The 27,621-nt window shown below is 55.7% G+C and overlaps 2 protein-coding genes and 3 long non-coding RNA genes across 60 annotated transcripts in view; 3 read left to right on the top strand and 2 right to left on the bottom strand.

The window, feature by feature from the left end:
* Positions 1-27,621, top strand: part of LOC128072091 (maestro heat-like repeat-containing protein family member 1) — a gene marked incomplete at its 5' end in the record, with an annotated part of 64,508 nt that overhangs the window by 34,984 nt on the left and 1,903 nt on the right. Inside the window, 10 exons of the mRNA XM_052665527.1 lie at positions 817-982; positions 1,569-1,765; positions 10,887-11,024; positions 11,535-11,649; positions 16,223-16,369; positions 17,741-17,929; positions 18,201-18,353; positions 18,451-18,585; positions 20,096-20,198; positions 23,969-24,034. Of these exons, the coding sequence (XP_052521487.1) occupies positions 817-982; positions 1,569-1,765; positions 10,887-11,024; positions 11,535-11,649; positions 16,223-16,369; positions 17,741-17,929; positions 18,201-18,353; positions 18,451-18,585; positions 20,096-20,198; positions 23,969-24,034 (1,409 nt within the window). The remainder of the gene's footprint in view (positions 1-816; positions 983-1,568; positions 1,766-10,886; positions 11,025-11,534; positions 11,650-16,222; positions 16,370-17,740; positions 17,930-18,200; positions 18,354-18,450; positions 18,586-20,095; positions 20,199-23,968; positions 24,035-27,621) is intronic.
* On the top strand, positions 12,292-16,223 carry LOC128072081 (uncharacterized). Of its 42 annotated transcripts, none has more exons than XM_052665500.1 (6): positions 12,292-13,200; positions 13,761-13,795; positions 14,042-14,118; positions 14,175-14,420; positions 14,588-14,615; positions 14,930-16,223. In XM_052665500.1, the coding sequence occupies exons 1-6, from the start codon at positions 13,179-13,181 to the stop codon at positions 15,719-15,721; spliced, it is 1,200 nt and encodes a 399-aa protein (XP_052521460.1). In that variant the 5' UTR covers positions 12,292-13,178; the 3' UTR covers positions 15,722-16,223. The 42 variants fall into 42 exon arrangements, 35 of the variants coding, with proteins under 35 accessions (XP_052521460.1, XP_052521451.1, XP_052521477.1 ...); XM_052665491.1 differs by having other exon boundaries at positions 13,761-13,894; positions 14,063-14,118; positions 14,175-14,435; positions 14,547-14,615; XM_052665499.1 differs by lacking the exons at positions 12,292-13,200; positions 13,761-13,795 and adding exons at positions 13,642-13,739; positions 13,796-13,894 and having other exon boundaries at positions 14,063-14,118; positions 14,175-14,435; positions 14,547-14,615.
* Positions 20,494-22,097, bottom strand: LOC128072085 (uncharacterized). Of its 11 annotated transcripts, XR_008202121.1 has the most exons (6): positions 21,981-22,093; positions 21,680-21,722; positions 21,250-21,335; positions 20,992-21,120; positions 20,605-20,690; positions 20,494-20,518 (listed from the first exon to the last, which is right to left on the bottom strand). It is a non-coding gene; the product is annotated as an uncharacterized LOC128072085 (long non-coding RNA). The 11 variants fall into 11 exon arrangements; XR_008202114.1 differs by lacking the exon at positions 20,605-20,690 and having other exon boundaries at positions 20,509-20,604; XR_008202115.1 differs by lacking the exon at positions 20,494-20,518 and having other exon boundaries at positions 20,545-20,647.
* On the bottom strand, positions 24,722-26,827 carry LOC128072087 (uncharacterized). 5 transcript variants are annotated; one of them, XR_008202123.1, is made up of 5 exons: positions 26,652-26,827; positions 26,212-26,387; positions 25,444-25,613; positions 25,249-25,355; positions 24,722-24,820 (listed from the first exon to the last, which is right to left on the bottom strand). It is a non-coding gene; the product is annotated as an uncharacterized LOC128072087 (long non-coding RNA). The 5 variants fall into 5 exon arrangements; XR_008202127.1 differs by having other exon boundaries at positions 26,300-26,387; XR_008202126.1 differs by having other exon boundaries at positions 26,212-26,299.
* LOC128072083 (uncharacterized) lies at positions 25,488-27,511 on the top strand. Its single transcript, XR_008202108.1, has 3 exons — positions 25,488-25,601; positions 26,288-26,414; positions 26,761-27,511. It is a non-coding gene; the product is annotated as an uncharacterized LOC128072083 (long non-coding RNA).

Here is a 27,621-nt window from a genome sequence, read left to right as displayed (position 1 = left end):
GAAGGGTCCTTGCAGATCATAGGACCATGGGATGGTTGGGTGGGAAGGGTCCTTGCAGATCAAAGGACCACGGGATGGTTGGGTGGGAAGGGTAATTACAGATCAAAGGACCATGGAATGATTGGGTCAGAAGGGTCCTTGCAGATCAAAGGACCATGGGATGGTTGGGTGGGAAGGGTCCTTGCAGATCAAAGGACCACGGGATGGTTGGGTGGGAAGGGTCCTTGCAGATCATAGGACCATGGAATGATTGGGTCAGAAGGGTCCTTGCAGATCGAAGGACCACGGGATGGTTGGGTGGGAAGGGTCCTTGCAGATCATAGGACCACGGGATGGTTGGGTGGGAAGGGTCCTTGCAGATCATAGGACCACGGGATGGTTGGATGGGAAGGGTCCTTGCAGATCGAAGGACCACGGGATGGTTGGGTGGGAAGGGTAATTACAGATCAAAGGACCATGGAATAATTGGGTCAGAAGGGTCCTTGCAGATCAAAGGACCACGGGATGGTTGGGTTGGAAGGGTCCTTACAGATCATAGGACCATGGAATGATTGGGTCAGAACGGTCCTTGCAGATCTAAGGACCATGGAATGATTGGATCAGAAGGGTCCTTGCAGATCGAAGGACCATGGAATGATTGGATCAGAAGGGTCCTTGCAGATCAAAGGACCACGGGATGGTTGGGTGGGAAGGGTCCTTGCAGATCATAGGACCATGGAATGATTGGATCAGAAGGGTCCTTGCAGATCAAAGGACCACGGGATGGTTGGGTGGGAAGGGTCCTTACCCAGCCCCTCTCTCCTCTGCTCCCCGCAGCCACACGTGCGCCATGTGGCGGGCCCTGGCCGCGGAGCCCAGCCTGACGGCGCAGATCCTGGAGCAGCTGCTGGAGAAGGTGGGGCGGGACGTGCCCTACAAGGAGAGCAGAGCCTTCCTGCTGGGCGGCAGCTCGGAGCGCGTGGCCACGCCGCTGCCCATGGCCGTGAGTGTCCCTGGTGTCCGCGCTCGGGGGGGCCGTGCCAGGCGCGGGTCTGGAAGGCGGCGTGACGCCCGTCGGCGCTAATCCGCCGCTCGTAAAACCCGCTCAGGTGTCCGTCCTCGGCGGGGCAGAGAGCGCTTTGCCTTTTTATCCCCTCCGAAAAAAAAAATAAACCCCGCTTGGCAGCTCTCTGAGCAGGAAAACAGCTGTGAAAATTTCCTCCTGCGAAGGACCCGACGCAGGTGGTGCAGCCCGGCCGCCCCGCTCTGCTCTCACCTCCCCCCGGTTGCGGCGCGGTGTAAACTGGGCAGAGAGGAGCTGGGTGCTGCCCTGCCACCGGGGGCTGGGGGCTCTGTAATGTGACCCCAAAGCCCAGCTTGATATTCCCCCGTGGATCTGCAGAGCTCTCCCAGCACCGGGGCTGCGTTTGGGACGCGCTGTGCGAGCGCGGAGCCGCAACCTCCGCTATTTACCAACAGACAGCGGCGTGGTGCGGGGCCGGGGGTGGGGGGGATCCCTCCTAATCCTCCTCCCCCCCTTCCCCGCTCTCTCTCTCTGTTTCTCTCCCTCTCCCCCCCCCCCCCCCAAGGCCACATGTGCTCTGCATGAGATCATGTCTGCACCGGAGTCTGGGCCGGCGGTGCTGGGGCTCTACGCGCCGCTCTTCGTGACCCTCCTGCTGCGCGTCAGCTGCACCGTGGGTGTTCAGCTACCGAAGAGCCTGCAGGGCAGGGAGAGGAGGAGCAGCAGCCACGCGGCCTTGTCCCGCAGCCTCCAGCCCTGCAGGTAACGCCGGGTGGATCATTCGCACGGTGCGGCACGCGGCGCGACGCGGCCGCTCGGGTAGAGCCGGCCTTGAGCTGTGCGTTGGGCTCTGCTGGGTTTGGCTTTTTTTTGCGTGCGTGGTTTTCTCCCAGTTCTCTGCCCTGCTGGTGGGGAGGATCCCACGCTGCGTTGTGTCACAGCACTGGAAGGGTACGAGCCGAGGTCAGGTTGGATGTTTGGAAACGTTTCTTAAGCCAAAGAGCGGTCGGACATTGGCATGGGCTGCCCAAGGGGTGGTGGGGTCACCATCCTGGGGTCTTCAGGAACTGGGGGATCCACTATGGATCCAAGTTGAGGGAGGGAAGATTGAGGTTGGATGTTAGGGGGAAGTTCTTCACAAGGAGAGCGGTCAGGCCCTGGAACGGGCTGCCCAGGGAGGTTGTGGATGCCCCGTCCTTGGCCGTGTTCAAGGCCAGGTTGGACGGGGTCCTGGGCAACCTGATCTGAATGTGTGTTTGGTGGCCCTGCTGGGCAGGGGGTTGGAACTACATGATCCTTGAGGTCCCTTCCAACCCGGGTGATTCTGTGATTCTGTGATTCTGTGGGGGGATGTGGCACCTGGGGACACGGTTGGTTGGGGTTGGGTTGGGGATCTCGGAGGTCCTCTTCCAAACCCAGAGTCCACAATGATGTGACCCCCCCACCCCACCCCCAAGGGATGAGCAGAGCAATCCTTGCAGCAGGCCGGGATCCCGCAGCAGCTCGAGGGCCACCCTGTGGCTAATGGGGGAAGTCCTTGGCTGATGGTGACGGCTCATGGCTATTTGTGGTGGTCCACGGTTGTTGCTGGTGGTCCACGGTTGGTGGTGACGGTCTGTGGTTGGTGATGGTGGTCCGTGATTGATGGTGGTGGTCCGTAGTTGATGGTGGCAATCCGTGACTGATGGTGGTGGTTGGTAATGATGCATCATGACTGATGGTGGTTGTCCACGAGTGGTGGTGACAGTCCGTGGTTGTTGGTGGTGCTACATGGTTGTTGTTGGTGGTACATGGTTGTTGGTGGCACATGGTTGTTGTTGGTGGTACATGGTTGTTGGTGGTACATGGTTGTTGTTGGTGGTACATGGTTGTTGTTGGTGGTACATGGTTGTTGGTGGTGGTACATGGTTGTTGGTGGTACATGGTTGGTGGTGGTACATGGTTGTTGGTGGTGGTACATGGTTGTTGGTGGTACATGGTTGTTGGTGGTGCTACATGGTTGTTGGTGGTACATGGTTGTTGTTGGTGGTACATGGTTGTTGGTGGCACATGGTTGTTGTTGGTGGTACATGGTTGTTGGTGGTACATGGTTGTTGGTGGCACATGGTTGTTGTTGGTGGTACATGGTTGTTGGTGGTACATGGTTGTTGGTGGTGGTACATGGTTGTTGGTGGTACATGGTTGTTGGTGGTACATGGTTGTTGTTAGTGGTACATGGTTGTTGGTGGTACATGGTTGTTGGTGGTGGTACATGGTTGTTGGTGGTACATGGTTGGTGGTGGTACATGGTTGTTGGTGGTGGTACATGGTTGTTGGTGGTACATGGTTGGTGGTGGTACATGGTTGTTGGTGGTACATGGTTGTTGGTGGTGGTACATGGTTGTTGGTGGTACATGGTTGTTGGTGGTGGTACATGGTTGTTGGTGGTACATGGTTGTTGTTGGTGGTACATGGTTGTTGTTGGTGGTACATGGTTGTTGGTGGTGGTACATGGTTGTTGGTGGTACATGGTTGTTGGTGGAACATGGTTGTTGGTGGTACATGGTTGTTGTTGGTGGTACATGGTTGTTGGTGGTACATGGTTGTTGGTGGTACATGGTTGTTGTTGGTGGTACATGGTTGTTGTTGGTACATGGTTGTTGGTGATACATGGTTGTTGGTGGTGGTACATGGTTGTTGGTGGTACATGGTTGTTGGTGGTGATACATGGTTGTTGTTGTTGGTACATGGTTGTTGTTGGTGATACATGGTTGTTGGTGGTACATGGTTGTTGTTGGTGGTACATGGTTGTTGTTGGTGGTACATGGTTGTTGGTGGTACATGGTTGTTGTTGGTGATACATGGTTGTTGGTGGTACATGGTTGTTGTTGGTACATGGTTGTTGTTGGTGATACATGGTTGTTGGTGGTACATGGTTGTTGTTGTTGGTACATGGTTGTTGTTGGTGATACATGGTTGTTGTTGGTGGTACATGGTTGTTGTTGGTGGTACATGGTTGTTGGTGGTGGTGCATGGTTGTTGGTGGTGGTACATGGTTGTTGGTGGTACATGGTTGTTGTTGGTGGTACATGGTTGTTGTTGGTGGTACATGGTTGTTGGTGGTACATGGTTGTTGTTGGTGGTACATGGTTGTTGGTAGTACATGGTTGTTGTTGGTGGTACATGGTTGTTGGTGGTACATGGTTGTTGTTGGTGGAACATGGTTGTTGGTGGTACATGGTTGTTGTTGGTGGTACATGGTTGTTGTTGGTGGTACATGGTTGTTGGTGGTACATGGTTGTTGGTGATACATTGTTGTTGTTGTTTCTACATGGTTGTTGTTGGTAGTACATGGTTGTTGTTGGTGGTACATGGTTGTTGGTGGTACATGGTTGTTGTTGGTGGTACATGGTTGTTGTTGGTGGTACATGGTTGTTGTTGGTGGTCTGTGCTTGGTGCTGGTGGTTCATGATTGTTGGTGATGGCTCGTGGCTGATGGTGGTCTGTGGTTGTTGGTGGTGATGCGTGGTTGATGGCGGTCCATGGCATTACCTGTGCTCGGAGAGCATCGAGGCAGTGGCATTGTGTGAGACCCTTCCAGAAATGCCCAGGGCCGGGTGGCCGGTGGCTGCGTGGCCACATTGGGTGTGAGCTGGTGGCCGGGGCCACGTAACCGTGAAGTCACCACTGATGGATGGTGGGGAAGAGGCTCTGTCTGACGCGCCGAGATGTGAAATTCCAGCTCGGTCCCAGGAGCTGGTTACAATATCAAAGCCGCTTCCTGGCCGCGTTCTGAATGCTGAATCTCCCTGATCCTTAAATGCCAAAGAGCGACGGTAAAGGTGAACACGATAGCTTGGCAGGAAGGGGAGGCTGGAAGACACAGCCTTTGTCGGAGAGGAAGGAAGCGTCTGTAGGAAAAGCAAACGCCGTGAAGCGTCCGTCCCGCAGGAGCAGCCTCGTGCTGCGTCTGCCGCGAGGCCGAGCCCGGAGCAAGGGGAGGATCAGGTCTCTGCGAGCGTCTGCCAGAGGCTTTTGTGCTGCTGTTTTCGTGTGCTGCAAGGAAATCGATCCTGCTGCAGCTTTCCTGGGCTGACTGCGGCTCCACCTGTACCGTGCGGGGTTCTGGGGCTCACGCAGGGTTCTCGCCGTGCGGAACTGAGAGCGCTCCCCGTGATGTGCTGCTGCTGCAGCTGCTGATGATGATGATGCTGCAGCTCTTCCCTGTCCCACAGCGGGAGTGGGATCCAGATTTGAGTCCGGGGGCAACCCCACAGTGGGGGGCTGGAGCCCAGGAGCAAACGGGGGACGGATCCAGGGCTGCTGTTCTCAGCGCCAGCCGTGGTTCGTGGTGGTGGTCCGTGGTTGGCAGTGGTCGTCAGCTCCAGACACGGTCAGTGGTGGTCTGTGGCTGATGGTGGTGATCTGTGGCTTATGATGGGCCCTGGTACAAGCTGCGCTTAGTGGTGGTGGTCCATGGCACCTGCCATGATTGGTGATGGTGATCCATGGTTCGTGGTGGTCCTCAGTAAGAGCTGTCGTTGGTGGCAGTGGCCCATGGCACCAGTCATGGCTGGAGGCGGTGGTCCATGGCTGATGGTGATGGTCCATGGTTGGTGCTGGCGGTCCTTGGCAGTGGCTGTGATTGGTGGTGGTGGCCCATTGGCGCTGGTCTTTGGCAGCAGCTGTAGCTGAAACTATCAGGTGGCCTGTAGTTGGTGGTGGTGGTCTGTGGTTGATGGTTGTCCTTGGCACTTGGTCAGTTGGTGATGGAGTTCCATGGTTGGTGATGGTCCTCGACACCAGCTGCGGTTGTTGTTGGTGGCCCGTGGCTGATGGTGGTAATCCATGGTTGTTGGTGGTGGTCTGTGGCACCAGCTATGGTTGGCAATGGTGAATCACAGCTGGCAGTTGTCCTCAGCACAGCCGTGGTTGGTGGAGCTGGTCCATGGATGATGGTGGTCCATCATCGTGGCACTGGTCCATGGTTGGTGGTGGTCCATGGTTGTGGTGGTGGTTCCATGGTTGATGGTGGTCATTGGCACAGCTGTGGTTGTTGGTGGTGATCCATGGCTGATGGTGGTGGTGGTCCTTGGTTGGCAGTTGTCCATGGTTGCTGGTGGCCCATGGTTGGTGGTGGTCCATGGTTGTGGTGGTGGTCCATGGTTGGTGGTGGTCTTTGGCACAGCTGTGGTTGTTGTTGGTGATCTGTGACTGATGGTGGTGGTGGTCCTTGGTTGGCAGTGGTCTGTGGTTGCTGGTGGCCCATGGTTGGTGGTGGTTCCATGATTGTGGTGGTGGTCCATGGTTGATGGTGGTCATTGGCACAGCTGTGGTTGTTGGTGGTGATCCATGGCTGATGGTGGTGGTGGTCCTTGGTTGGCAGTGGTCTGTGGTTGCTGGTGGTTCCATGGTTGTGGTGGTGGTTCCATGGTTGGTGGTGGTCCTTGGCACAGCCTGGTTGGTGGTGGTGATCCATGGCTGATGGTGGTCCTTGGTTGGCAGTGGTCTGTGGTTGCTGGTGGTTCCATGGTTGTGGTGTTGGTCCATGGTTGGTGGTGGTCTATGGTTGTGGTGGTAGCCCATGTTTGTGATAGTGGTCCATGGTTGGTGGTGGTGGTCCATGGTTTGGGGTGGTCCTTGGCAAAGCCGTGGTCCATAGGTGACGGTGGTCCATTGTTGTGGTGGTGGTCCTTGGTTGGCAGTGGTCCATGGTTGCTGGTGGCCCATGGTTGGTGGTGGTTCCATGGTTGTAGTGTTGGTCCATGGTTGGTGGTGGTCCATGGCCGATGGTGGTGGTGGTCCTTGGTTGGCAGTGGTCCATGGTTGGTGGTGGTCCTCGGCACAGCCGTGGTTGGTGGGGGTGGCCCTTAGCTGATGGTGGTAGTGGTGGTCCGTGGTTGGCTCTGGTCCTTGGCAGAGCTGTGGTTGGCAGTGGTGGTTTGGCATCGCCTGTGTCGGGACGCCGTCCTGAGCCGTGTGTTCTCCATCTGCACTCACACTGACAGCCAGGATTGCTCCATCACCAATACTTGTTTTGCTGCGACAGGATAACGTATGGTTCCCATATGTTGCTCCACGCTCGCAGCAAAATAATCCCCACCTATAAAATACTAATGCAAAAAAAACCTACCTTCCAGCAGCTCTGGACTGCTTTCCTTTTCAGCCCACTCTCCTGGGTTGCGGTAATGGCGTTGTCACAGCACATGGAGCTGCTCCTGCACTGATGGGGGGCAGCCCTGCTATGGGGCTGTGCTATGGGGCTGGGAGGCACAGCGTGGTGGTGTGGTGTGACAGTGTGGTGTGGCTGTGCAATGTGACGGCGTGGGGTGATGGTACAGGGTGACGGCGTGGTGTGATGGTACAGGGTGATGATGTGATGTGATGGTACAGGGTGATGGTGTGGTGTGATGGTACAGGGTATTGGTGTGGTGTGATGGTACAGGGTGATGGTGTGGTGTGATGGTACAGGGTATTGGTGTGGTGTGATGGTACAGGGTGATGACGTGGTGTGATGGTACAGGGTGATGGTGTGGTGTGATGGTACAGGGTGATGATGTGGTGTGATGGTACAGGGTGATGATGCGATGTGATGGTACAGGGTGATGATGTGGTGTGATGGTACAGGGTGATGATGTGATGTGATGGTACAGGGTGATGATGTGGTGTGATAGTACAGGGTGATGGTGTGGTGTGATGGTACAGGGTGATGATGTGATGTGATGGTACAGGGTGACGGTGTGGTGTGATGGTACAGGGTGACGGTGTGGTGTGATGGTACAGGGTGATGATGTGGTGTGATGGTACAGGGTGACGGTGTGGTGTGATGGTACAGGGTGATGATGTGATGTGATGGTACAGGGTGATGATGTGGTGTGATGGTACAGGGTGACGGCGTGGTGTGATGGTACAGGGTGACGGTGTGATGTGATGGTACAGGGTGATGATGTGATGTGATGGTACAGGGTGATGGTGTGATGGTACAGGGTGATGATGTGGTGTGATGGTACAGGGTGACGGTGTGGTGTGATGGTACAGGGTGATGGTGTGATGTGATGGTACAGGGTGACGGTGTGGTGTGATGGTACAGGGTGACGGTGTGATGTGATGGTACAGGGTGACGGTGTGGTGTGATGGTACAGGGTGATGATGTGATGTGATGGTACAGGGTGATGATGTGGTGTGATGGTACAGGGTGATGGTGTGATGTGATGGTACAGGGTGATGGTGTGATGTGATGGTACAGGGTGACGGTGTGGTGTGATGGTACAGGGTGATGATGTGATTGTGATGGTACAGGGTGATGATGTGGTGTGATGGTACAGGGTGATGGTGTGATGTGATGGTACAGGGTGATGATGTGGTGTGATGGTACAGGGTGATGATGTGGTGTGATGGTACAGGATGATGATGTGATGTGATGGTACAGGGTGATGGCGTGGTGTGATGGTACAGGATGATGATGTGATGTGATGGTACAGGGTGATGATGTGATGTGATGGTACAGGGTGATGATGTGATGGGATGGTACAGGGTGATGGTGTGGTGTGATGGTACAGGGTGACGATGTGATGTGATGGTACAGGGTGATGGTGTGGTGTGATGGTACAGGGTGATGGCGTGGTGTGATGGTACAGGATGATGATGTGATGTGATGGTACAGGGTGATGATGTGATGTGATGGTACAGGGTGACGGTGTGGTGTGATGGTACAGGGTGATGATGTGGTGTGATGGTACAGGGTGATGATGTGATGTGATGGTACAGGGTGATGATGTGGTGTGATGGTACAGGGTGATGATGCGATGTGATGGTACAGGGTGATGGTGTGGTGTGATGGTACAGGGTGATGATGTGATGTGATGGTACAGGGTGATGGTGTGGTGTGATGGTACAGGGTGATGATGTGGTGTGATGGTACAGGGTGATGGTGTGATGTGATGGTACAGGGTGATGGTGTGATGGTACAGGGTGATGATGTGGTGTGATGGTACAGGGTGATGGTGTGATGGTACAGGGTGATGATGTGATGTGATGGTACAGGGTGATGGTGTGATGGTACAGGGTGATGATGTGGTGTGATGGTACAGGGTGATGGTGTGATGTGATGGTACAGGGTGATGGTGTGGTGTGATGCTTCAGGGTGACGGTGTGATGGTACAGGGTGATGGTGTGATGGTACAGGGTGATGGTGTGGTGTGATGGTACAGGGTGATGATGTGGTGTGATGGTACAGGGTGATGGTGTGATGGTACAGGGTGATGGTGTGATGTGATGGTACAGGGTGATGGTATGATGGTACAGGGTGATGATGTGGTGTGATGGTACAGGGTGATGGTGTGATGGTACAGGGTGATGATGTGGTGTGATGGTACAGGGTGATGGTGTGGTGTGATGGTACAGGGTGATGATGTGATGTGATGGTACAGGGTGATGATGTGGTGTGATGGTACAGGGTGATGATGTGATGTGATGGTACAGGGTGATGGTGTGGTGTGATGGTACAGGGTGATGATGTGGTGTGATGGTACAGGGTGATGGTGTGGTGTGATGGTACAGGGTGATGATGTGATGTGATGGTACAGGGTGATGATGTGGTGTGATGGTACAGTGTGATGGTGTGATGGTACAGGGTGATGGTGTGATGTGATGGTACAGGGTGATGGTGTGATGGTACAGGGTGATGATGTGGTGTGATGGTACAGGGTGATGGTGTGATGGTACAGGGTGATGATGTGGTGTGATGGTACAGGGTGATGGTGTGGTGTGATGGTACAGGGTGATGATGTGATGTGATGGTACAGGGTGATGGTGTGGTGTGATGGTACAGGGTGATGATGTGATGTGATGGTACAGGGTGATGATGTGGTGTGATGGTACAGGGTGATGGTGTGATGGTACAGGGTGATGGTGTGATGTGATGGTACAGGGTGATGGTGTGATGGTACAGGGTGATGATGTGGTGTGATGGTACAGGGTGATGGTGTGATGTGATGGTACAGGGTGATGGCGTGATGTGATGGTACAGGGTGACGGTGTGATGTGATGGTACAGGGTGATGATGTGGTGTGATGGTACAGGGTGATGGTGTGATGTGATGGTACAGGGTGATGGCGTGATGTGATGGTACAGGGTGACGGTGTGATGTGATGGTACAGGGTGATGATGTGGTGTGATGGTACAGGGTAACGGTGTGGTGTGATGGTACAGGGTGACAGCACAGTGTGTTGGCACAACATAATAATCACAGAATCCTAGAATGACCTGGGTTACAAAGGCCCCAATGCTCACCTGCTTCCAACCCCTGCTGTGTGCAGGTCGCCAACCAGCAGCCCAGGCTGCCCAGAGCCACATCCAGCCTGGCCTCCAATGCCTGTAGGGATGGGGCATCCACAGCCTCCTTGGGCAAGCTGTGCCAGTGCCTCACCACCCTCTGGCTGAAAAACTTCCTCCTCATATCCAACCCAAACCTCCCCTGTCTCAGTTTAAAACCATTCCCCTTGTCTTATCGCTATCCACTCATGCAAACAGCCGTTCCCCCTCCTGTTTATTCCCTCCCTCCAATCACTGGAAGGCCACCATGAGTTCTCTCCCCCGCCTTCTCCAAGCTGAACAAGCCCAGTTCCCCCAGCATCTCCTCATATGAGAGGTGCTCCAGCCCTCTGACAAAGTGAAGGCGCGACGTGGCAGTACAGCGTGGCAGCGCTGTGCGGTGGTACGAGGTGACAAAGCGTCGCGATGGTGTGATGTGACTTGGTCTGATGGTACAACGTGACGATGCGGTGCGGCGGCACGGCGTGACAGTGCAGTCTGACAATACACAGCATCGTGACGTGGTGTAACGGTACAGCATGGCAACGTGATGCGATGGTGCACAGTGTGACGTCGCCGTGCTTCTCCCCAGCTGTGCAGTGCAGACGCTGCGGGCCATGCTGGCACGGGGTGGCAGTGAGGCTGTGGCCACGGCTGTGGGCAGAGCTGGCGGATGGGAGCTGATGGAGAACCCTGAGCGGCACCACGAGGGCGTCACTGTGCTGGCTGGGTGAGGGCAGGGGGTGTGGGGGGGCACAAGGACGGGGGTATTGGAGGGTGAGGGCATTGGGGACAGGGAGCATGAAGGGCAGGGTTGTTGGGGACTGGGGGCATTGGGGGACACGGATGTTGAGGACTGAGTGCTTTAGGGACAGGGGCATGGAGGATTGGGGGCACCGGCGATGAGGTCGTGGCGGATGGTGGCACTGGGAACTGAGGGCATTGAGGGGAAGGGGGCGTTGAAGACTGGGGGCACTGGGGGCAGTGGAGACGGGCGTTGGAAATGGGGGCGTTGGGGACTTGGGGACACTGGGGACAGGGGGCAGCACTGGGGGACTGGAAGAATTGGGGGTTGGGGGCATTGCAGAACTGCAGGCATCAGCGGCGGGCATTGAGGGCTGGAGGCATTGGGGATGGGGGCACTGGGGACAGGGGCACTGGGGGCTGGTGGCATTTGGAGACAAGGCACTGATGACCGGGGGCTGAGGGCTGTGCGGTTGACAGTCCCTTCTCCCTGCAGCTCCATGGCACAGCATGCTGGCCCCCGCCTGCCCCTCATTGTCAAGAGCCTCGTCCCCACGCTGAGCAGCGCCTTCGACAGCCAACGCGTCACTGCCACCGCCTTCCTGGCTGAGGTGAGCAGGGCACAACCGTGCAGAATCCCCAAATTCCAGATCCATAGGGGCTGGAAGGGACCTCTGGAGCTCCCCCAGCTCAACCTGGCTCCCTTCTTCCACCCCCACCCCCCAGATACCCATCAGCACTGCTCACACCCCTCTCAGCCTTCTCTCCCCCAGCTGCACAGCCCCGGGGCTCTCAGCCCATCCCCACCAGGAGGGCCTCCAGGCCCCCCATCCCCACACCCTCCGCTGGGCTCTCCCAGCACTTCCCAGTCTGCCCTGAACTGGGAGCCCAGCGCTCCAGCAGTGCCTGCAGGGCAGAGCAGAGGGGAGCAGCACCTCCCTGCCCCGCTGGCTGCAATCTGGCAGTGCACTACAGGGTCCCGTTGGCTCTCTTGGCCTCTAGGGCTCACTGCTGGCTCATGGTCAGCTGTTGGTCAATCGCTGATCATCCACTGGTCCATTGTTGGTCAACTATTGGTCAACAGTTGGTCAACCGTTGGCCTTCTTGGCCACAAGGGCACTCTGCTGGCTTGTGGTCAACCATTGGTCCTTTTGGCCACCAGGACGCACTACTGGCTCACGGTCAACCACTGGTCAACCGCTGGTTGGTTGTTGTTCAACCGTTGGCTCTCTTGGCCTTGAGGCTCACTGCTGTCTCTCGATCAATCACTGATGAACCATCGGCCCTCTTGGCCACCAGGGCACGGTGCTGTCTCATGCTCAACCGTTGGGTCAACCTTTGGCCTCCAAGACCCCCAGCTCCTTCTCCACAGAACTCCCTTCCATCAGCTCAGCCCTGACCTACTCTGCTGCACGCTTAGGGTCGAGGAAGCGCCATTGCTGACCGCAGTGGGGCCGTATTCTCATCCCTTGGTGCCATCCTAACCCTGCAACAGAGGGACCGGCGGAGGAAGCATTCAGGCTCCGGCCCTGAATGTGCGGCTGCCATGCAGCAGCAGCGCCGAGCTCCCTCTTTACGTCCCACCCCAGGAATGAGGTGACTCAAGGCTTCTCCTCTCCCCGCCAGAACCCGTAACCGTATCTCCATACCACCATCGAGCCCGGGGCCACTCGAGGAGGTTCTGTTACATAAAGGAACGCCTTATGCCAACAAGGCAGAGCTATATCCTCGCTTATAAACCACCTTTTAAATTCTCAGCTGCTTTAAGCAGCCCGGGACGAGGGCCCTGTTTTTATTTTCTGTTTGGCCGTGGCAGCCGCCGGCTCCGGCTCTTGGCTCCCATCCCAGAATCTGCTTTCGTTTTGGAGCGCCGTTGGCTCTCGGCGTCCTTTTCTTTTTTTTGGGGGGGGGTTTAAAATAGCGGCTTTGCCTCACCGTGGGGCGGGAGGGGAAGGAAGCAAATGCCTGTGTCTCCCTCTCTCCAAACTGATGAGGTGAGAGCTCGGTCCCTCCGCTCGCGGCGGTGCCGGTGACGGAGATGACAGAGTGAGAGCCGGGAGGGGACGGCCGCGGGGCTGCGGCGTCGGGGAGCCGTGGCAGTGGGCCCTCCTGGCACTGCTGGTGGTGCCGAGTCTGTGCCATGGGGTGCCGTGGGGTGCCAGGTTTTGTGCCATGGGGTCCCTTTGCCAAGTGCCAGATCTGTGCCATGGGGTGCCAGGCTTTGTGCCATGGGGTCCCTTTGCCAAGTGCTAGATCTGTGCCGTGGGGTGCCAGGTTTTGTGCCGTGGGGTCCCTTTGCCAAGTGCCAGATCTGTGCCATGGGGTGCCAGGCTTTGTGCCATGGGGTCCCTTTGCCAAGTGCCAGATCTGTGCCATGGGGTGCCAGGCTTTGTGCCATGGGGTCCCTTTGCCAAGTGCTAGATCTGTGCCGTGGGGTGCCAGGTTTTGTGCCGTGGGGTCCCTTTGCCAAGTGCCAGATCTGTGCCATGGGGTGCCAGGCTTTGTGCCATGGGGTCCCTTTGCCAAGTGCCAGATCTGTGCCATGGGGTGCCAGGCTTTGTGCCATGGGGTCCCTTTGCCAAGTGCCAGATCTGTGCCATGGGGTGCCAGGCTTTGTGCCATGGGGTCCCTTTACCAAGTGCCAGATCTGTGCCATGGGGTGCCAGGCTTTGTGCCGTGGGGTCCCTTTACCAAGTGCCAGGTCTGTGCCATGGGGTGCCAGGCTTTGTGCCATGGGGTCTCTTTGCCAAGTGCCAGGTCTGTGCCATGGGGCGTCATGGTGTGCTATAGGCCGTCCCGAGGATCCCAGTGCCATGGGGTGCCGTGCAGTGCCAGATCTGTGCCGTGGGGTGCCAGGTTTTGTGCCATGGGGTCCCTTTACCAAGTGCCAGATCTGTGCCATGGGGTGCCAGGTTTTGTGCCATGGGGTCCCTTTACCAAGTGCCAGATCTGTGCCATGGGGTGCCAGGTTTTGTGCCATGGGGTCCCTTTACCAAGTGCCAGATCTGTGCCATGGGGTGCCAGGTTTTGTGCCGTGGGGTCCCTTTGCCAAGTGCCAGATCTGTGCCATGGGGTGCCAAGTTTTGTGCCATGGGGTCCCTTTGCCAAGTGCCAGATCTGTGCCATGGGGTGCCAGGCTTTGTGCCGTGGGGTCTCTTTGCCAAGTGCCAGGTCTGTGCCATGGGGCGTCATGGTGTGCCATAGGCCATCCCGAGGATCCCAGTGCTATGGGGTGCCGTGCAGTGCCAGATCTATGCCATGGGGTGCCAGGCTTTGTGCCATGGGGTCCCTTTGCCAAGTGCCAGATCTGTGCCATGGGGTGCCAGGCTTTGTGCCATGGGGTCCCTTTGCCAAGTGCCAGATCTGTGCCATGGGGTGCCAGGTTTTGTGCCATGGGGTCCCTTTGCCAAGTGCCAGATCTGTGCCATGGGGTGCCAGGCTTTGTGCCTGGGGTCCCTTTGCCAAGTGCCAGATCTGTGCCATGGGGTGCCAGGCTTTGTGCCATGAGGTCCCTTTGCCAAGTGCCAGATCTGTGCCATGGGGTGCCAGGCTTTGTGCCGTGGGGTCCCTTTGCCAAGTGCCAGATCTGTGCCATGGGGTGCCAGGCTTTGTGCCATGGGGTCCCTTTGCCAAGTGCCAGGTCTGTGCCATGGGGTGCCAGGCTTTGTGCCGTGGGGTCCCGGTGCCAGGTCTGTGGCCATGGGGCACCATGGATTCCCCATTCTTTGCCATGGAGTGTGCCATGGGATGTCAGGTCTGTGCCACAAGGTTCCGTGGATGTCAGGTCTGTGCCAGGTTTTATGCCATGGGGTTCCTGTGCCAGGTGCCAGGACTGTGCCATGGGGTCCCTGCACTTGGGGCCAGGTTTGTGCCATGGGGTCCCTGTGCCAGGTGCCAGGTCTGTGCCATGGAGTCTCCCTGCTTTTTGTGCCAGGTCTGTGCCCGGGGACACCGTGGTGTGCCAGGTCTGTGCCACGGGTTGCCATGAGGTGCCATATTTTGGTCACTGCCACCTGCAGTAGCCCCTGCTCTGCCCTGCACCCAGCAGCTCCACACAGCTCGTTAACCCGTGTCATTAACAGCTCCTCCATTTCTGTTTGCAATGAGCCGGGTCCCCAGGGGTGGGGGTCAGTGGGAGAGCAGCCCCGGCAGCCCCCGGCTCGGCGCACGGCCAGCAGCTCACAGCACTGCGGGGCTCTGCACTGCTTGCCAGGAGCTCTGTGTTTTGCTGCTGGGATGTTCCTGCAACTGTGGGGCCGTGCTCCTGCTGCTGGGGACGCTGCTGGGGTGACGGGGTCGTGCTCCTGCTGCTGCTCTACTCCTGGATTTACTCCTGGTACATGGAACTGTGCTCCCGCTGCTGGGGCCGCCCCTGGGGCTGAGCTCCTGCTGCTGGGATGCTCTTGGAGTCGTGGGGCCGTGCTCCTGTTGCTCTGCAGCTGGGATTGCTCCTGGAGTCATGCTCCTGCTGCTGCACCGCTGGGAGCGTTCCTGACGCTGCGCTCCAGCTGCTGGCGATGCTGCTGGGGCCATGGGGCTGTGCTCCTGCTGCCGTATTGCTGGGGATGCTCCTGGAGCTGTGCTTCTGCTGCTGGCGATGCTCTTGGAGTTGTGGAGTTGTGCTCCTGCCGTTCTGCTCTTGGGAATGCTCCTGGGTGCGAGGAGCTGTGCTCCAGCTGCTAGGATTCTCCTGGGGTGACGGGGCCGCGCTCTGCTACTCTGCAGCTGGGGATGCTCCTGGAGCTGTGCTCTGCTGCTCTGACAATGGGAACGTTCCCAGAGCTGTGCTCCTGCTGCTGGAGCCGTGGGGCAGTGCCTGCGGGGATGCTGCCGGAGCCATGGGGCTGTGCTGCTGCTCTGCAGCTGGGGCCGTGCTTTTCCCCTCAGCCCCCAGCCTCTCCCTGCTGCCCTCGGCTCACCCAGAAGTGATCTGAGCTCGGTGGGTCCCAGGGATGGGGTTGGGTCCCTCCCAGCTGTCGGTGCCCTCCATCCCTGCGTGTTCCCTGGGCCTGAGGGCTGTGAGGAGTTGCCCGTTTGCAGTTCTGAGCTGAGAGCTGAAATCCAGAGCTGAAACCCAGGCGCAGGCGTCTCGCCCTGGGCACAAAGCAGTGGCAGCTCCCCACCCACCGCCTCAGCCACCCGTGGGATGGGGGGCTGCCATCCCACCGCTCCGTTCTCCCTCAGCTGCTGAGCAGTAACGTGGTGAACGACCTGATCCTGCTGGAGAGCGTGATGGACAGCTTGACGGGGCGGCAGAAGGACCCGTGTCTGCTGGTGCGCGTGCTGGCGCTGCGGGGGCTGGGCAACATCGCCGTGGGGGCACCCGAAAAGGTGGGAGCAAACGGCACGGAGCTGGTCGGGTCCTCTGGGGCTGGGGGGGGGGGGGAGGAGGGTGCTTATGGGGGGCACTGCCTGCTCTGGGAATGGGGCTGTTGGCCACGTCCTCACCCTGGTGACGGTGCAATGGCGAGGCCTTTGTGTCCCACTGCTGTCTTCGGTGGGTATGGTGGGATGAGGGAGAAATTTCTTCTCCAAAGTGGTCGGGCACTGGAAATGGGCTGCCTGGGGTGGGGGTGGAGTCACCGACCCCGGGGGTGGTCGGGAAGCATGGAGATGTGGTACCTGGGGATGTGGTCAGTGGGGATGGGTTGGGTTGGGGATCTCCGAGGTCTTGTCCAACCCCAATGACTCCGTGATGGTTTGATCCTGGGAGCCCAGCCCTCCTCCTCCTGCTCTCCCACCCCACACACAGGAGCTGAGCGGGGCAATCTCTGTGGCATGTTAGGGTCCTACAGCCCCCCCCGTGGTTCTCAGGTGCTCAGCGTGCTGCTCCGTGTCCTTTGGGATCTGCGCTGGGGCCACAGCTGCCCCATAGTGCTGGAGCCAGAGTGGCTCCGGGCTCCCTACAGTGACCCCAAAGGGGCTGTGGTGAGGTGGGGTCAATTTGTGCTAGGGCAGATTTGGGGTCGGGCATTGGGGGAAATCTTGCCAGAAGTGCACAGGGAGGTGGTGGAGTCTCATCCAAGGAGGGATTGAATAGATGTGAGGATGTGAGGATGCGAGGATGTGAGGATGTGGCTCTTGGAGACATGGTCAGAGGGGGTGGTGGGGTGGTTTGCAGTTGGGCTGGGTGATCCTAGCGGTCTCTTCCAACCGGAAAGATCCTGTGGTTCTATTTAGGGTCATGGTGGGATGGGTTGGATTTGAACTGAATGATCTTGGAGGTCTCTTCCAGCTGTAATGACTCAGTGGTTTTAATTGGGGTTATGGTAGGAGTGAGTTGGGGTTGCAGGTCTTGGAGGTGTCTTCCAACCTTTATGACTATTTAGGGTCGTAGTGGGATGGGTTGGGATTGGACAGGGGATCTCAGAGGTCTTCTCCAACCTAAATGACTTTATTTAGGGTCATGGGGAGGTGGGTTTGGGTGGGTTTGGGTCGGAGTTGGGGATCTTGGAGCTCTTTTCCAACCTTAACAATTCCCAGCCGCCACGGGTCTCCTTCTCCCTTACAGTTGGACTGGATGATGTTGGTCTTTTCCAGCCATTGTGATCCTATGATTCTTGCACATCCCCACAGTGTAGGGCTGTGCTTTGTCCTTTTCCCAGCCATCCTCCAAATTGCAAAGGCGAAGTGATGGCAGACTTACCTTGGGTTTATGCTGTAATTTCGTTTTAATTCCAGCTCTCATCACTTCCCTCACAGGTGCATAAGCATGGGGCCAAGCTGCTGGCGTCCATGGTCAACGGCATGGATGACAGAGACGACCCCAACAACCTGGTGGCCTTAGAGGCCATGACCAGTCTGTCCAAGCTTCTGGAGTACCTGGAGGAGAGGGACGTGCGGGCCACGCTCCTGCACATCGCCATCAGGATCCGGCCCTTCTTTGACAGCGTAAGGGAACGGGCTGGCAGAGCCTGCTCTGGGCACGGGGTCTCGATGGACCGCAGGGTCTGGGCTGGGCACTGTGCATAGGGTGGGTATTACTGAGCTCCCTCAAATGGTTGGAGGTGAATGCAGCACGGAAACATTGTCCCCAGCGTCCCCCATCTGTTCCCTTCCTCTTGTGGGGCTCCTGCCCAGGGGATGGGGCTGACATTGGGTTGAAATTCGGGAGTTCACACCCAACGGCGGCCCCTGAGCCCCAGCTTGTCCCCGCCTGCAGGAGCAGCCCGACCTCCGCCGCTCATCCATCGTGCTCTTCGGCAACCTGACCAAATTCAGCGAGGGCGACTGCGAGGCGTTCTTCGAGCAGATCCTCAACGGGCTGGTGACGTTGCTGCTGCACCTCCAGGACCCCAAACCTGAGGTCGTCAGGGTGAGCGCACGGCAAGGGGGGGGGCGGCGATGCGGCGATGCGGCGATGCGTTGAGTCCCCCGGCACGCTGCAACCTCCCCCTGTGTGCGTGCTGCAGGCCTGCAAGTTCGCTCTGCGCATGTGCGGCCCCAACATGGGCTGTGAGGGGCTGTGCGACATGTTCCTGAACCACCTGCGCGAGGACCGGAGCCTGCACTACGGAGAGTTCATGAACAACGTCTGCAAGCACCTGGTGAGTGCTGCCCGGCTGGCCAGCGGGTGGACAGAGGTTGGAAAATGGTTGACCAGCGATTGATTGACCAATAGTTGACCAACTGTTGACCAGCAGTTGACCAGCAGTTGACCAGTAGTTGAATGGTTGGCCAGTGGTTGACCAATGGTTGACCCAGTTGTTGAACAGTGGCTGACCAATGGTTGACCCAATGGTTGAACAGTGGTTGACCAATGGTTGACCCAATTGTTGAACAGTGGCTGACCAATGGTTGACCCAATGGTTGAACAGTGGTTGACCAATGGTTGACCCAGCTGTTGAACAGTGGTTGACCAATGGTTGACCCAATGGTTGAACAGTGGTTGACCAATGGTTGACCCAATGGTTGAACAGTGGCTGACCAATGGTTGACCCAATGGTTGAACAGTGGTTGACCAATGGTTGACCCAATTGTTGAACAGTGGCTGACCAATGGTTGACCAATGGTTGAACAGTGGCTGACCAATGGTTGACCCAATTGTTGAACAGTGGCTGACCAATGGTTGACCCAATGGTTGAACAGTGGTTGACCAATGGTTGACCCAGCTGTTGAACAGTGGTTGACCAATGGTTGACCCAATGGTTGAACAGTGGTTGACCAATGGTTGACCCAGTTGTTGAACAGTGGCTGATCAATGGTTGACCCAATGGTTGAACAGTGGTTGACCAATGGTTGACCCAGTTGTTGAACAGTGGTTGACCAATGGTTGACCCAATGGTTGAACAGTGGTTGACCAATGGTTGACCCAGTTGTTGAACAGTGGCTGACCAATGGTTGACCCAGCTGTTGAACAGTGGTTGACCAATGGTTGACCCAGTTGTTGACCAATGGATGATCCAAGTGTTGAACAACGGTTGAACAACAGTAGAACAGTGGTTGGCCCCTGGTTGAGTGGTTGGCTAATGGTTGAATCACTGGTTGACCCTAAAGTTAACCAGCAGTTGAGCAGAGGTTGAACGGTTGACCAATGGTTGACAAGTGGTTGAACTGGATATCTAGAAAATGGTTGACCATTGGACTTGAATGGTTGGCCAGTAGTTGTCCAACAGTTGACCAGTGTGTGACCAAAAGTTGACCAATGATTGAATGTTTGTCTGCTGGTTAACTAACAATTGACCAATGGTTGACCAACGCTTGATCAACAATTAACCAGTGATTGAATGATTGACCAATGGTTGACCAGAGTTTGAACTGGAGATCCAGAAAAATGATTGGACTTGAATTGTTGACCAGCGGTTGACCCATGGTTGACCCAAGGTTCACCAGTGGTTGAACAGCAATTGGCCAACAGTTGGCTAATGGTTGACCAAGAGTTGAATGGTCAACCAGTGGTTGTCCAGTGGTTGAATAATGGTTGACCAACAGTTGACTGTGAGCCAACCGCGAAGCCTGGTGGCCAAGAGGGCGACCAGTTGGGGGGTTTGGACTGGAGGATCTCCACAAGTCCCTTCCAGCCCTTCCAGCTCTGTGATTCTGCGTTGCATCCTGCAGATGCAGAGCTACCCGGAGATGCTGAACCGTCTGGTTCTGACCAACCTCTTCTACTTCAAGAGCTCCTGGGTGGAAATCCGAGCAGCTGCACCCATGTTCATCGGTAAGGCTGTGCCTGCTCTGTGCTGTTGTTTCCATGCTACTCTGCACCCCCATGGGGTCCTGGGGGTTGTTCAGTCCCCACTGCACCCCGTGGGCTGCACAGACCCTACCCGATCATGATAAAGTTCATCCTGTTATGATAAAGGCAGTGCAGAGTTGGGCAGTGTTCTGCAGGGCTGGCAGCACTGTGCTGGTTCATAGCAGTGGATTCATGGAGCTGCGGAGGTGCTGGTGGGGGCACCACTCCAACCCAATCCGTTCCATAGCTCTTTAAGGACCCTTCCAACCCAGCCTTCCCAGGGTTCTGTGATCTTTAAGGACCTTTCCAATCCAAGCATCCCGTGACTCTATGATCTTTAAGGACCTTTCCAATCCAACCATCCCATGGCTCTATGATCTTTAAGGACCTTTCCAATCCAACCATCCCGTGGCTCTATGATCTTTAAGGACCTTTCCAATCCAACCATCCCGTGGCTCTATGATCTTTAAGGACCTTTCCAATCCAACCATCCCGTGACTCTATGATCTTTAAGAACCTTTCCAATCCAACCATCCCGTGGCTCTATGATCTTTAAGGACCTTTCCAATCCAACCATCCCGTGGCTCTATGATCTTTAAGGACTTTTCCAATCCAACCATCCTATGACTCTATGATCTTTAAGAACCTTTCCAATCCAATCATCCCATGGCTCTATGATCTTTAAGGACCTTTCCAGTCCAAGCATCCCGTGGCTCTATGATCTTTAAGGACCTTTCCAATCCAACCATCCTATGACTCTATGATCTTTAAGAACCTTTCCAATCCAACCATCCCATGGCTCTATGATCTTTAAGGACCTTTCCAATCCAACCATCCCGTGGCTCTATGATCTTTAAGGACCTTTCCAATCCAACCATCCTATGACTCTATGATCTTTAAGGACCTTTCCAATCCAACCATCCTATGACTCTATGATCTTTAAGAACCTTTCCAATCCAACCATCCCATGGCTCTATGATCTTTAAGGACCTTTCCAATACAACCATCCCGTGACTCTATGATCTTTAAGGACCTTTCCAATCCAACCATCCTGTGACTCTATGATCTTTAAGGACCTTTCCAATCCAACCATCCCGTGACTCTATGATCTTTAAGGACCTTTCCAGTCCAACCATCCCGTGACTCTATGATCTTTAAGGACCTTTCCAATCCAACCATCCCGTGGCTCTATGATCTTTAAGGACCTTTCCAATCCAACCATCCCGTGGCTCTATGATCTTTAAGGACCTTTCCAATCCAACCATCCCGTGGCTCTATGATCTTTAAGGACCTTTCCAATCCAACCATCCCGTGGCTCTATGATCTTTAAGGACCTTTCCAATCCAACCATCCCGTGGCTCTATGATCTTTAAGGACCTTTCCAATCCAACCATCCCGTGGCTCTATGATCTTTAAGGACCTTTCCAGTCCAAGCATCCCGTGACTCTATGATCTTTAAGGACCTTTCCAATCCAACCATCCTGTGACTCTATGATCTTTAAGGACCTTTCCAATCCAAGCATCCTGTGACTCTATGATCTTTAAGGACCTTTCCAATCCAACCATCCCGTGGCTCTATGATCTTTAAGGACCTTTCCAATCCAACCATCCCGTGGCTCTATGATCTTTAAGGACCTTTCCAATCCAACCATCCCGTGGCTCTATGATCTTTAAGGACCTTTCCAATCCAACCATCCCGTGGCTCTATGATCTTTAAGGACCTTTCCAGTCCAAGCATCCCGTGACTCTATGATCTTTAAGGACCTTTCCAATCCAACCATCCCGTGACTCTATGATCTTTAAGGACCTTTCCAATCCAACCATCCCGTGGCTCTATGATCTTTAAGGACCTTTCCAACCCAACCGTCCCGTGGTTCCATCATCTGTCTCAAGGGAGTCCAACCTTTTGGCTCACCTTCACCCGTACTGAGTGAAGAGGAGTCGCCTTGGGCCACATATAAAATACATAGGATAGTTTAACTTAAATAAGCAACAGAACTTGTGTTTTTTTTTCTGAAAACATAAAGAGAGCAGCATAAAACCAGTGGGATGTTTGACCTTGTTGTTGTGAAACTCACGCACCGCTCTGGCTCAATGGCGGCGCTCGTGGTTCCTTGTGAGGCGTTCATCAGAGATTTTTGCTCCGGTTTCCCTCGTCCCGTGCCTCCCTCTGGAGAGCAGTTCTTCAGAAACGCACGTCCTGCCAAACCAAGAGGTTGTCCCTCTTCGTGGCCCCAAAGAATCCAATTCATTGGCGACCTTACTTTCATTTCCAGTACCTCTGACGAGAGCAGAGTCGAGCCGTGTCGGTGCCATCAGCGCTTTCATCCATCACCACCGGTTGGAAAGGAGCAGCTTTGCTCTCTGCATTTCTCTCAATAGATTTTCCTGTTCCTTCGGTTCTCCAGGCCTGATTTTGTAATGGGGAGAGATGATATCTGCCTTGCTTTCCATACGTTGCTTGGCAATTCACTGTTGGCAAATGGTTTGGATTTGTCTTTTTGCTGTCAGGTTTGCCGTCGCAGGATGAGCTTTGGTGGCAGAGTCCGTCTGAGCCGTGACTTTATCATCATTTCACTGGTGGTGATGAAATCGGTTTTTTTTTTGTTCCTCTTTCTGGTCTTTATGAAACGTTCCTCAGGACGCGTCAGGCTCGGCGGCGCGTCTCTGCGATGCAATTAATGGCTTCTCAAATTGTCATCTGTGAGAACTGACAGCGTTTCCTTAGGAATTAAGCACAGCGCCGTGTTAGGAACCCTTCCTTCTTGGAAAGAGTGGCTGTTGGCACAGGGGGGTGGTGGGATCCCCATCCCTGGGGTGGAGATGTGGCACTTGGGGACGTGGGTTTGGGGATCTTGGAGGTGTCTTCCAACCGTAATGATTCTGTGTAGGGACGTGGTTGGTTGGGGTGGTGGGGGTTTGGGGGTGGGTTCAACCTCTCCTGCTGTCCCACCACTGCCCAACGCTGACACTGTGGAGCTGTGGGCTGCTTGAGATGACGTCCTCAGCACCGTGGGTTGGACGTTCCCGGGGCACAGCAGGGTGCCCTCGTGGCCAAAAAGGCCAACGGCGTCCTGGGGTGCATTGCACAGAGCGTGGCCAGCAGGTCGAGGCGATGCTCCCCCTCTGCTCTGCCCTGCTGAGGCCTCACCTGGAGCACGGCGTCCAGTTCTGGGCTGCCCAGCACAAAACAGGCGGGGATCTGTTGGGAAGAGTCCAGCGGAGGGCCAAAAGATGGTGAGGGGCCTGGAGCATCTCTGCTATGGAGAAAGGCTGAGTGAGCTGGGGCTGTTCAGCATGGAGGAAAGAAGGCTGAGAGGGGAGCTGATCCAGGTCTGTGAATATCTGAGGTGTGGGGGGCATGGTGGTGAGGCCAGGCTCTGTTCAGTGGTGAGTGGAGACAGGAGGAGGGGAAACGGCTGGAAAATGCAGCAGAGGAAGTTGTGCATGAATCTGCATAAGAACTTCTGTAGGTGAGGCGACGGAGCGCTGGAACAGGCTGCCAGGGGGCTGTGGGGTCTCCTGCTCTGCAGATATTGAAGGCTAGCCTGTGCGACCTGGTGTAGGAACTGCTTTGGCAGGGGTTTGGTCTCCATGTTCTCTGCAGCTCCCTTCCAACCCCTACGATTCTGTGATTCTGTGACCCACATCCCCACGTTCCCCAGGGTGGCTCTTTGTGACCCTTCTGCATGCTCAGCTCTGATGATTCCCACTGGGTCCCATCGAGCCCTAACCCTGACCTTCCTCCTCAGGGTTCCTCGTGCTGCACGTCGGGGAGGACCACTGCCACCAGGTGGACCTGGAGCAGCTCATCTCGGGTGAGTGCCACGGGGGGACCCCACGCTGTGCCCACCCTGCCACCCTGCAGAGTCCTTCCTCACCGCCAGAGGGACGTTGAGGTGCTGAGTGTCCAGGGGGCAATGAAGGGGGAAGGGTCTGAGCACAGCACTGCGGCTGTGGGGTGGGTCGGGCTGGAGCAGAGGGGACTCAAGGAGGAGCTCATCGCTCCCTACAACTCCTGCAGGGAGGTTGTTGTCACCTGAGAGTGTTGGCTTCTGCTGGCAGGTGACAGCGATGGGACGGGAGGGGGTGGCCTTAATTGCACCAGGGGAGGATCAGGTTGGAGATTAGGAAACATTTCTTCCCAAAAAGAGCAATCGGGCACCAGCACAGAATGTCCGGGGTCGGGCATGGTGGTGGGGTCACCGTCCTTGGAAGTGCTGAAGAACTGTGGGGATGTGGCACTTGGGGACACGGTAGTGGCCATGGTGGAGTTGGATTGGGTGACTTTGGAGGCCCTGTCCAACCTTAATGACTCCATGGGTTCTATTTAGGGTTACAGTGAGGGTGGTTTGGGGTTGGACTGGATGACCTTGGAGGTCTCTTTCAACCTGAGTGAGTCTGTGGTTCCATTTACAGTCATGGTGGGTTGGGATTGGGGTTGGGGATCTTGGAGGTCTCTTCTATGTCAATGACCCCACAGTGGACAAGGTGGGGATGAGTTGACCTCCGGACTCGGGGATCTTGGAGGTCTTGTCCAACCTTGATGACTCTGTGGGTCTGTTATTGTGATGGGGGTGTGTGCTGGGGATGGACTGGATGACCTTGGAGGCCTCCTCCAACCTTCATGACCCTATGGATCCGTTTAGGGTCATAGTGGGGTGGGTTGGGGTTGGAGTTGAACTGGATGACCTTGGAGGCCTTCTCCAACCTTCATGACCCTATGGATCCATTTAGGGTCGTGGTGGGGTGGGTTGAGGTTGGAGCTGGAGATCCTGGAAGTCTTTTCCTACCTTGATGACTCAGTGGTTCTGTTTAGGGTCATGGTGGGGTTCGTTGGGGTTGAACTTGGGGATCCTGGATATCTCTTCCAAGCTTGATGACACAATGGTTCCGTTTTAGGTCATGGTGGAGTGGGTTGGGGTTGGAGTTGAACTGGATGACCTTGGAGGTCGTCTCCAACCTTCATGACCCTATGGATTCATTTAGGGTCATGGTGGGGTGGGTTGGGGTTGGAGTTGAACTGCATGACCTTGGAGGCCTTCTCCAACCTTCATGACCCTATGGATCCATTTAGGGTCATGGTGGGGTGGGTTGGGGTTGGAGTTGAACTGCATGACCTTGGAGGCCTTCTCCAACCTTCATGACCCTATGGATCTATTTAGGGTCATGGTGGGGTGGGTTGGGGTTGGAATTGAACTGGATGACCTTGGAGGTCTTCTCCAACCTTCATGACCCTATGGATCCATTTAGGGTCATGGTGGGGTGGGTTGGGGTTGAACTTGGGGATCCTGGAGATCTCTTCCAAGCTTGATGACACAGTGGTTCCATTTTAGGTCATGGTGGGGTGGGTTGGGGTTGGAGTTGAACTGGATGACCTTGGAGGTCTTCTCCAACCTTCATGACCCCATGAATCTATTTAGGGTCATGGTGGGGTGGGTTGGGGTTGGAGCTGGGGATCCTGGAAGTCTTTTCCTACCTTGATGACACAATGGTTCCATTTTAGGTCATGGTGGGGTGGATTGGGCTTGGAGTTGAACTGGATGACCTTGGAGGTCTTCTCCAACCTTCATGACCCTATGGATTCATTTAGGGTCATGGTGGGGTGGGTTGGGGTTGGAGCTGGGGATCTTGGAGATCTTTTCCAAGCTTGGTGACACAGTGGTACCATTTTAGGTCATGGTGGGGTGGGTTGGGGTTGGAGTTGAACTGGATGACCTTGGAGGCCTTCTCCAACCTTCATGACCCTATGGATCTATTTAGGGTCATGGTGGGGTGGGTTGGGGTTGGAGTTGAACTGCATGACCTTGGAGGTCTTCTCCAACCTTCATCACCCTACGGATCCATTTAGGGTCATGGTGGGGTGGGTTGGGGTTGAACTTGGGGATCCTGGAGTTCTCTTCCAAGCTTGATGACACAGTGGTTCCATTTTAGGTCATGGTGGGGTGGGTTGGGGTTGGAGTTGAACTGGATGAGCTTGGAGGTCGTCTCCAACCTTCATGACCCTATGGATCCATTTAGGGTCATGGTGGGATGGGTTGGGGTTGGAGTTGAACTGGATGACCTTGGAGGCCTTCTCCAACCTTCATGACCCTATGGATCCATTTAGGGTCATGGTGGGATGGGTTGGGGTTGGAGTTGAACTGGATGACCTTGGAGGCCTTCTCCAACCTTCATGACCCTATGGATCCATTTAGGGTCATGGTGGGATGGGTTGGGGTTGGAGTTGAACTGCATGACCTTGGAGGCCTTCTCCAACCTTCATGACCCTACGGATCCATTTAGGGTCGTGGTGGGGTGGGTTGGGGTTGGAGTTGAACTGCATGACCTTGGAGGCCTTCTCCAACCTTCATGACCCTATGGATCTATTTAGGGTCATGGTGGGGTGGGTTGGGGTTGGAGTTGAACTGGACGACCTTGGAGGTCTTCTCCAACCTTCATGACCCTATGGATCCATTTAGGGTCATGGTGGGGTTGGTTGGGGTTGAACTTGGGGATCCTGGAGATCTCTTCCAAGCTTGATGACACAGTGGTTCCATTTTAGGTCATGGTGGGGTGGGTTGGGGTTGGAGTTGAACTGGATGACCTTGGAGGTCTTCTCCAACCTTCATGACCCTATGGATCTATTTAGGGTCATGGTGGGGTGGGTTGGGGTTGGAGCTGGGGATCTTGGAGATCTTTTCCAAGCTTGGTGACACAGTGGTACCATTTTAGGTCATGGTGGGGTGGGTTGGGGTTGGAGTTGAACTGGATGACCTTGGAGGTCTTCTCCAACCTTCATGACCCTACGGATCCATTTAGGGTCATGGTGGGGTGGGTTGGGCTTGGGGATCCTGGAGATCTCTTCCAACCTCTATGACCCTTTGGTGGACGTGGTGGGGACGAGTTGAGCCCTGCACTCGGGGATGCTGGAGGTCTTTTCCAACATTAGCAGTTCCGTGACAGCGCTGGGAGCAGACGGGGACACCACGCAGTGGGGTTCCTGGTTATGGGGCAGCGCTCCCAGCGATGGGGCAGCGCTCGGCTCCCGGCGAAGGGCTCATAAAAAGCCCGACTGAAGCCGGTGGCATTTTGGAGCAGAGTTAAGTAATTTTCCTGGATTTCAGGGATTTTTTCCTTGTCACTGGTGACCTCATAGTATAGAGTAATGCACGGAAACTTTCGGCTCGTTCCAAGAGAGCTTAAAAAACACTAAAAAAGGAAAAACTATCTTTCCGTTGGCTCCCTGAGCCCCGTCCAGAAGAAAGAGGGCTGTCTGTTAGCAACAGTGAAAGATAATCCGGGTGTGAGTAATGGGGGGGAGCGACGGGAGGGGCCGGGGGGGGGGGGGGGCACCCCCGGGGCGGAGGATGAGGAGAGCAGGAGGGGGATGAGGCATAAATCAGGGCGAGTTGAGGGGGAGGAG

The sequence above is a fragment of the Tympanuchus pallidicinctus genome, unplaced genomic scaffold, assembly GCF_026119805.1.
Source record: "Tympanuchus pallidicinctus isolate F22 unplaced genomic scaffold, pur_lepc_1.0 scaffold69, whole genome shotgun sequence".
Classification (NCBI taxonomy): domain Eukaryota; kingdom Metazoa; phylum Chordata; class Aves; order Galliformes; family Phasianidae; genus Tympanuchus; species Tympanuchus pallidicinctus.
The sequence above is the reverse complement of the archived record's forward strand: the minus strand, read 5'-3'. Positions and strand labels throughout refer to the sequence as shown.

Bases quoted from the DNA above. Each gene is read 5' to 3' on its own strand.
- LOC128072081 (XM_052665489.1), top strand. From the start codon at position 13,693: ATGGGGTGCCAGGCTTTGTGCCGTGGGGTCCCTTTACCAAGTGCCAGG. The intron at 13,895-14,062 runs GTTTTGTGCCAT...ATGGGGTGCCAG, and splicing joins TCTGTGCCGTGGGGTGCCAG to GTTTTGTGCCGTGGGGTCCC. The intron at 14,436-14,546 runs GTCCCTTTGCCA...TTGTGCCATGAG, and splicing joins GCCAGGTTTTGTGCCATGGG to GTCCCTTTGCCAAGTGCCAG.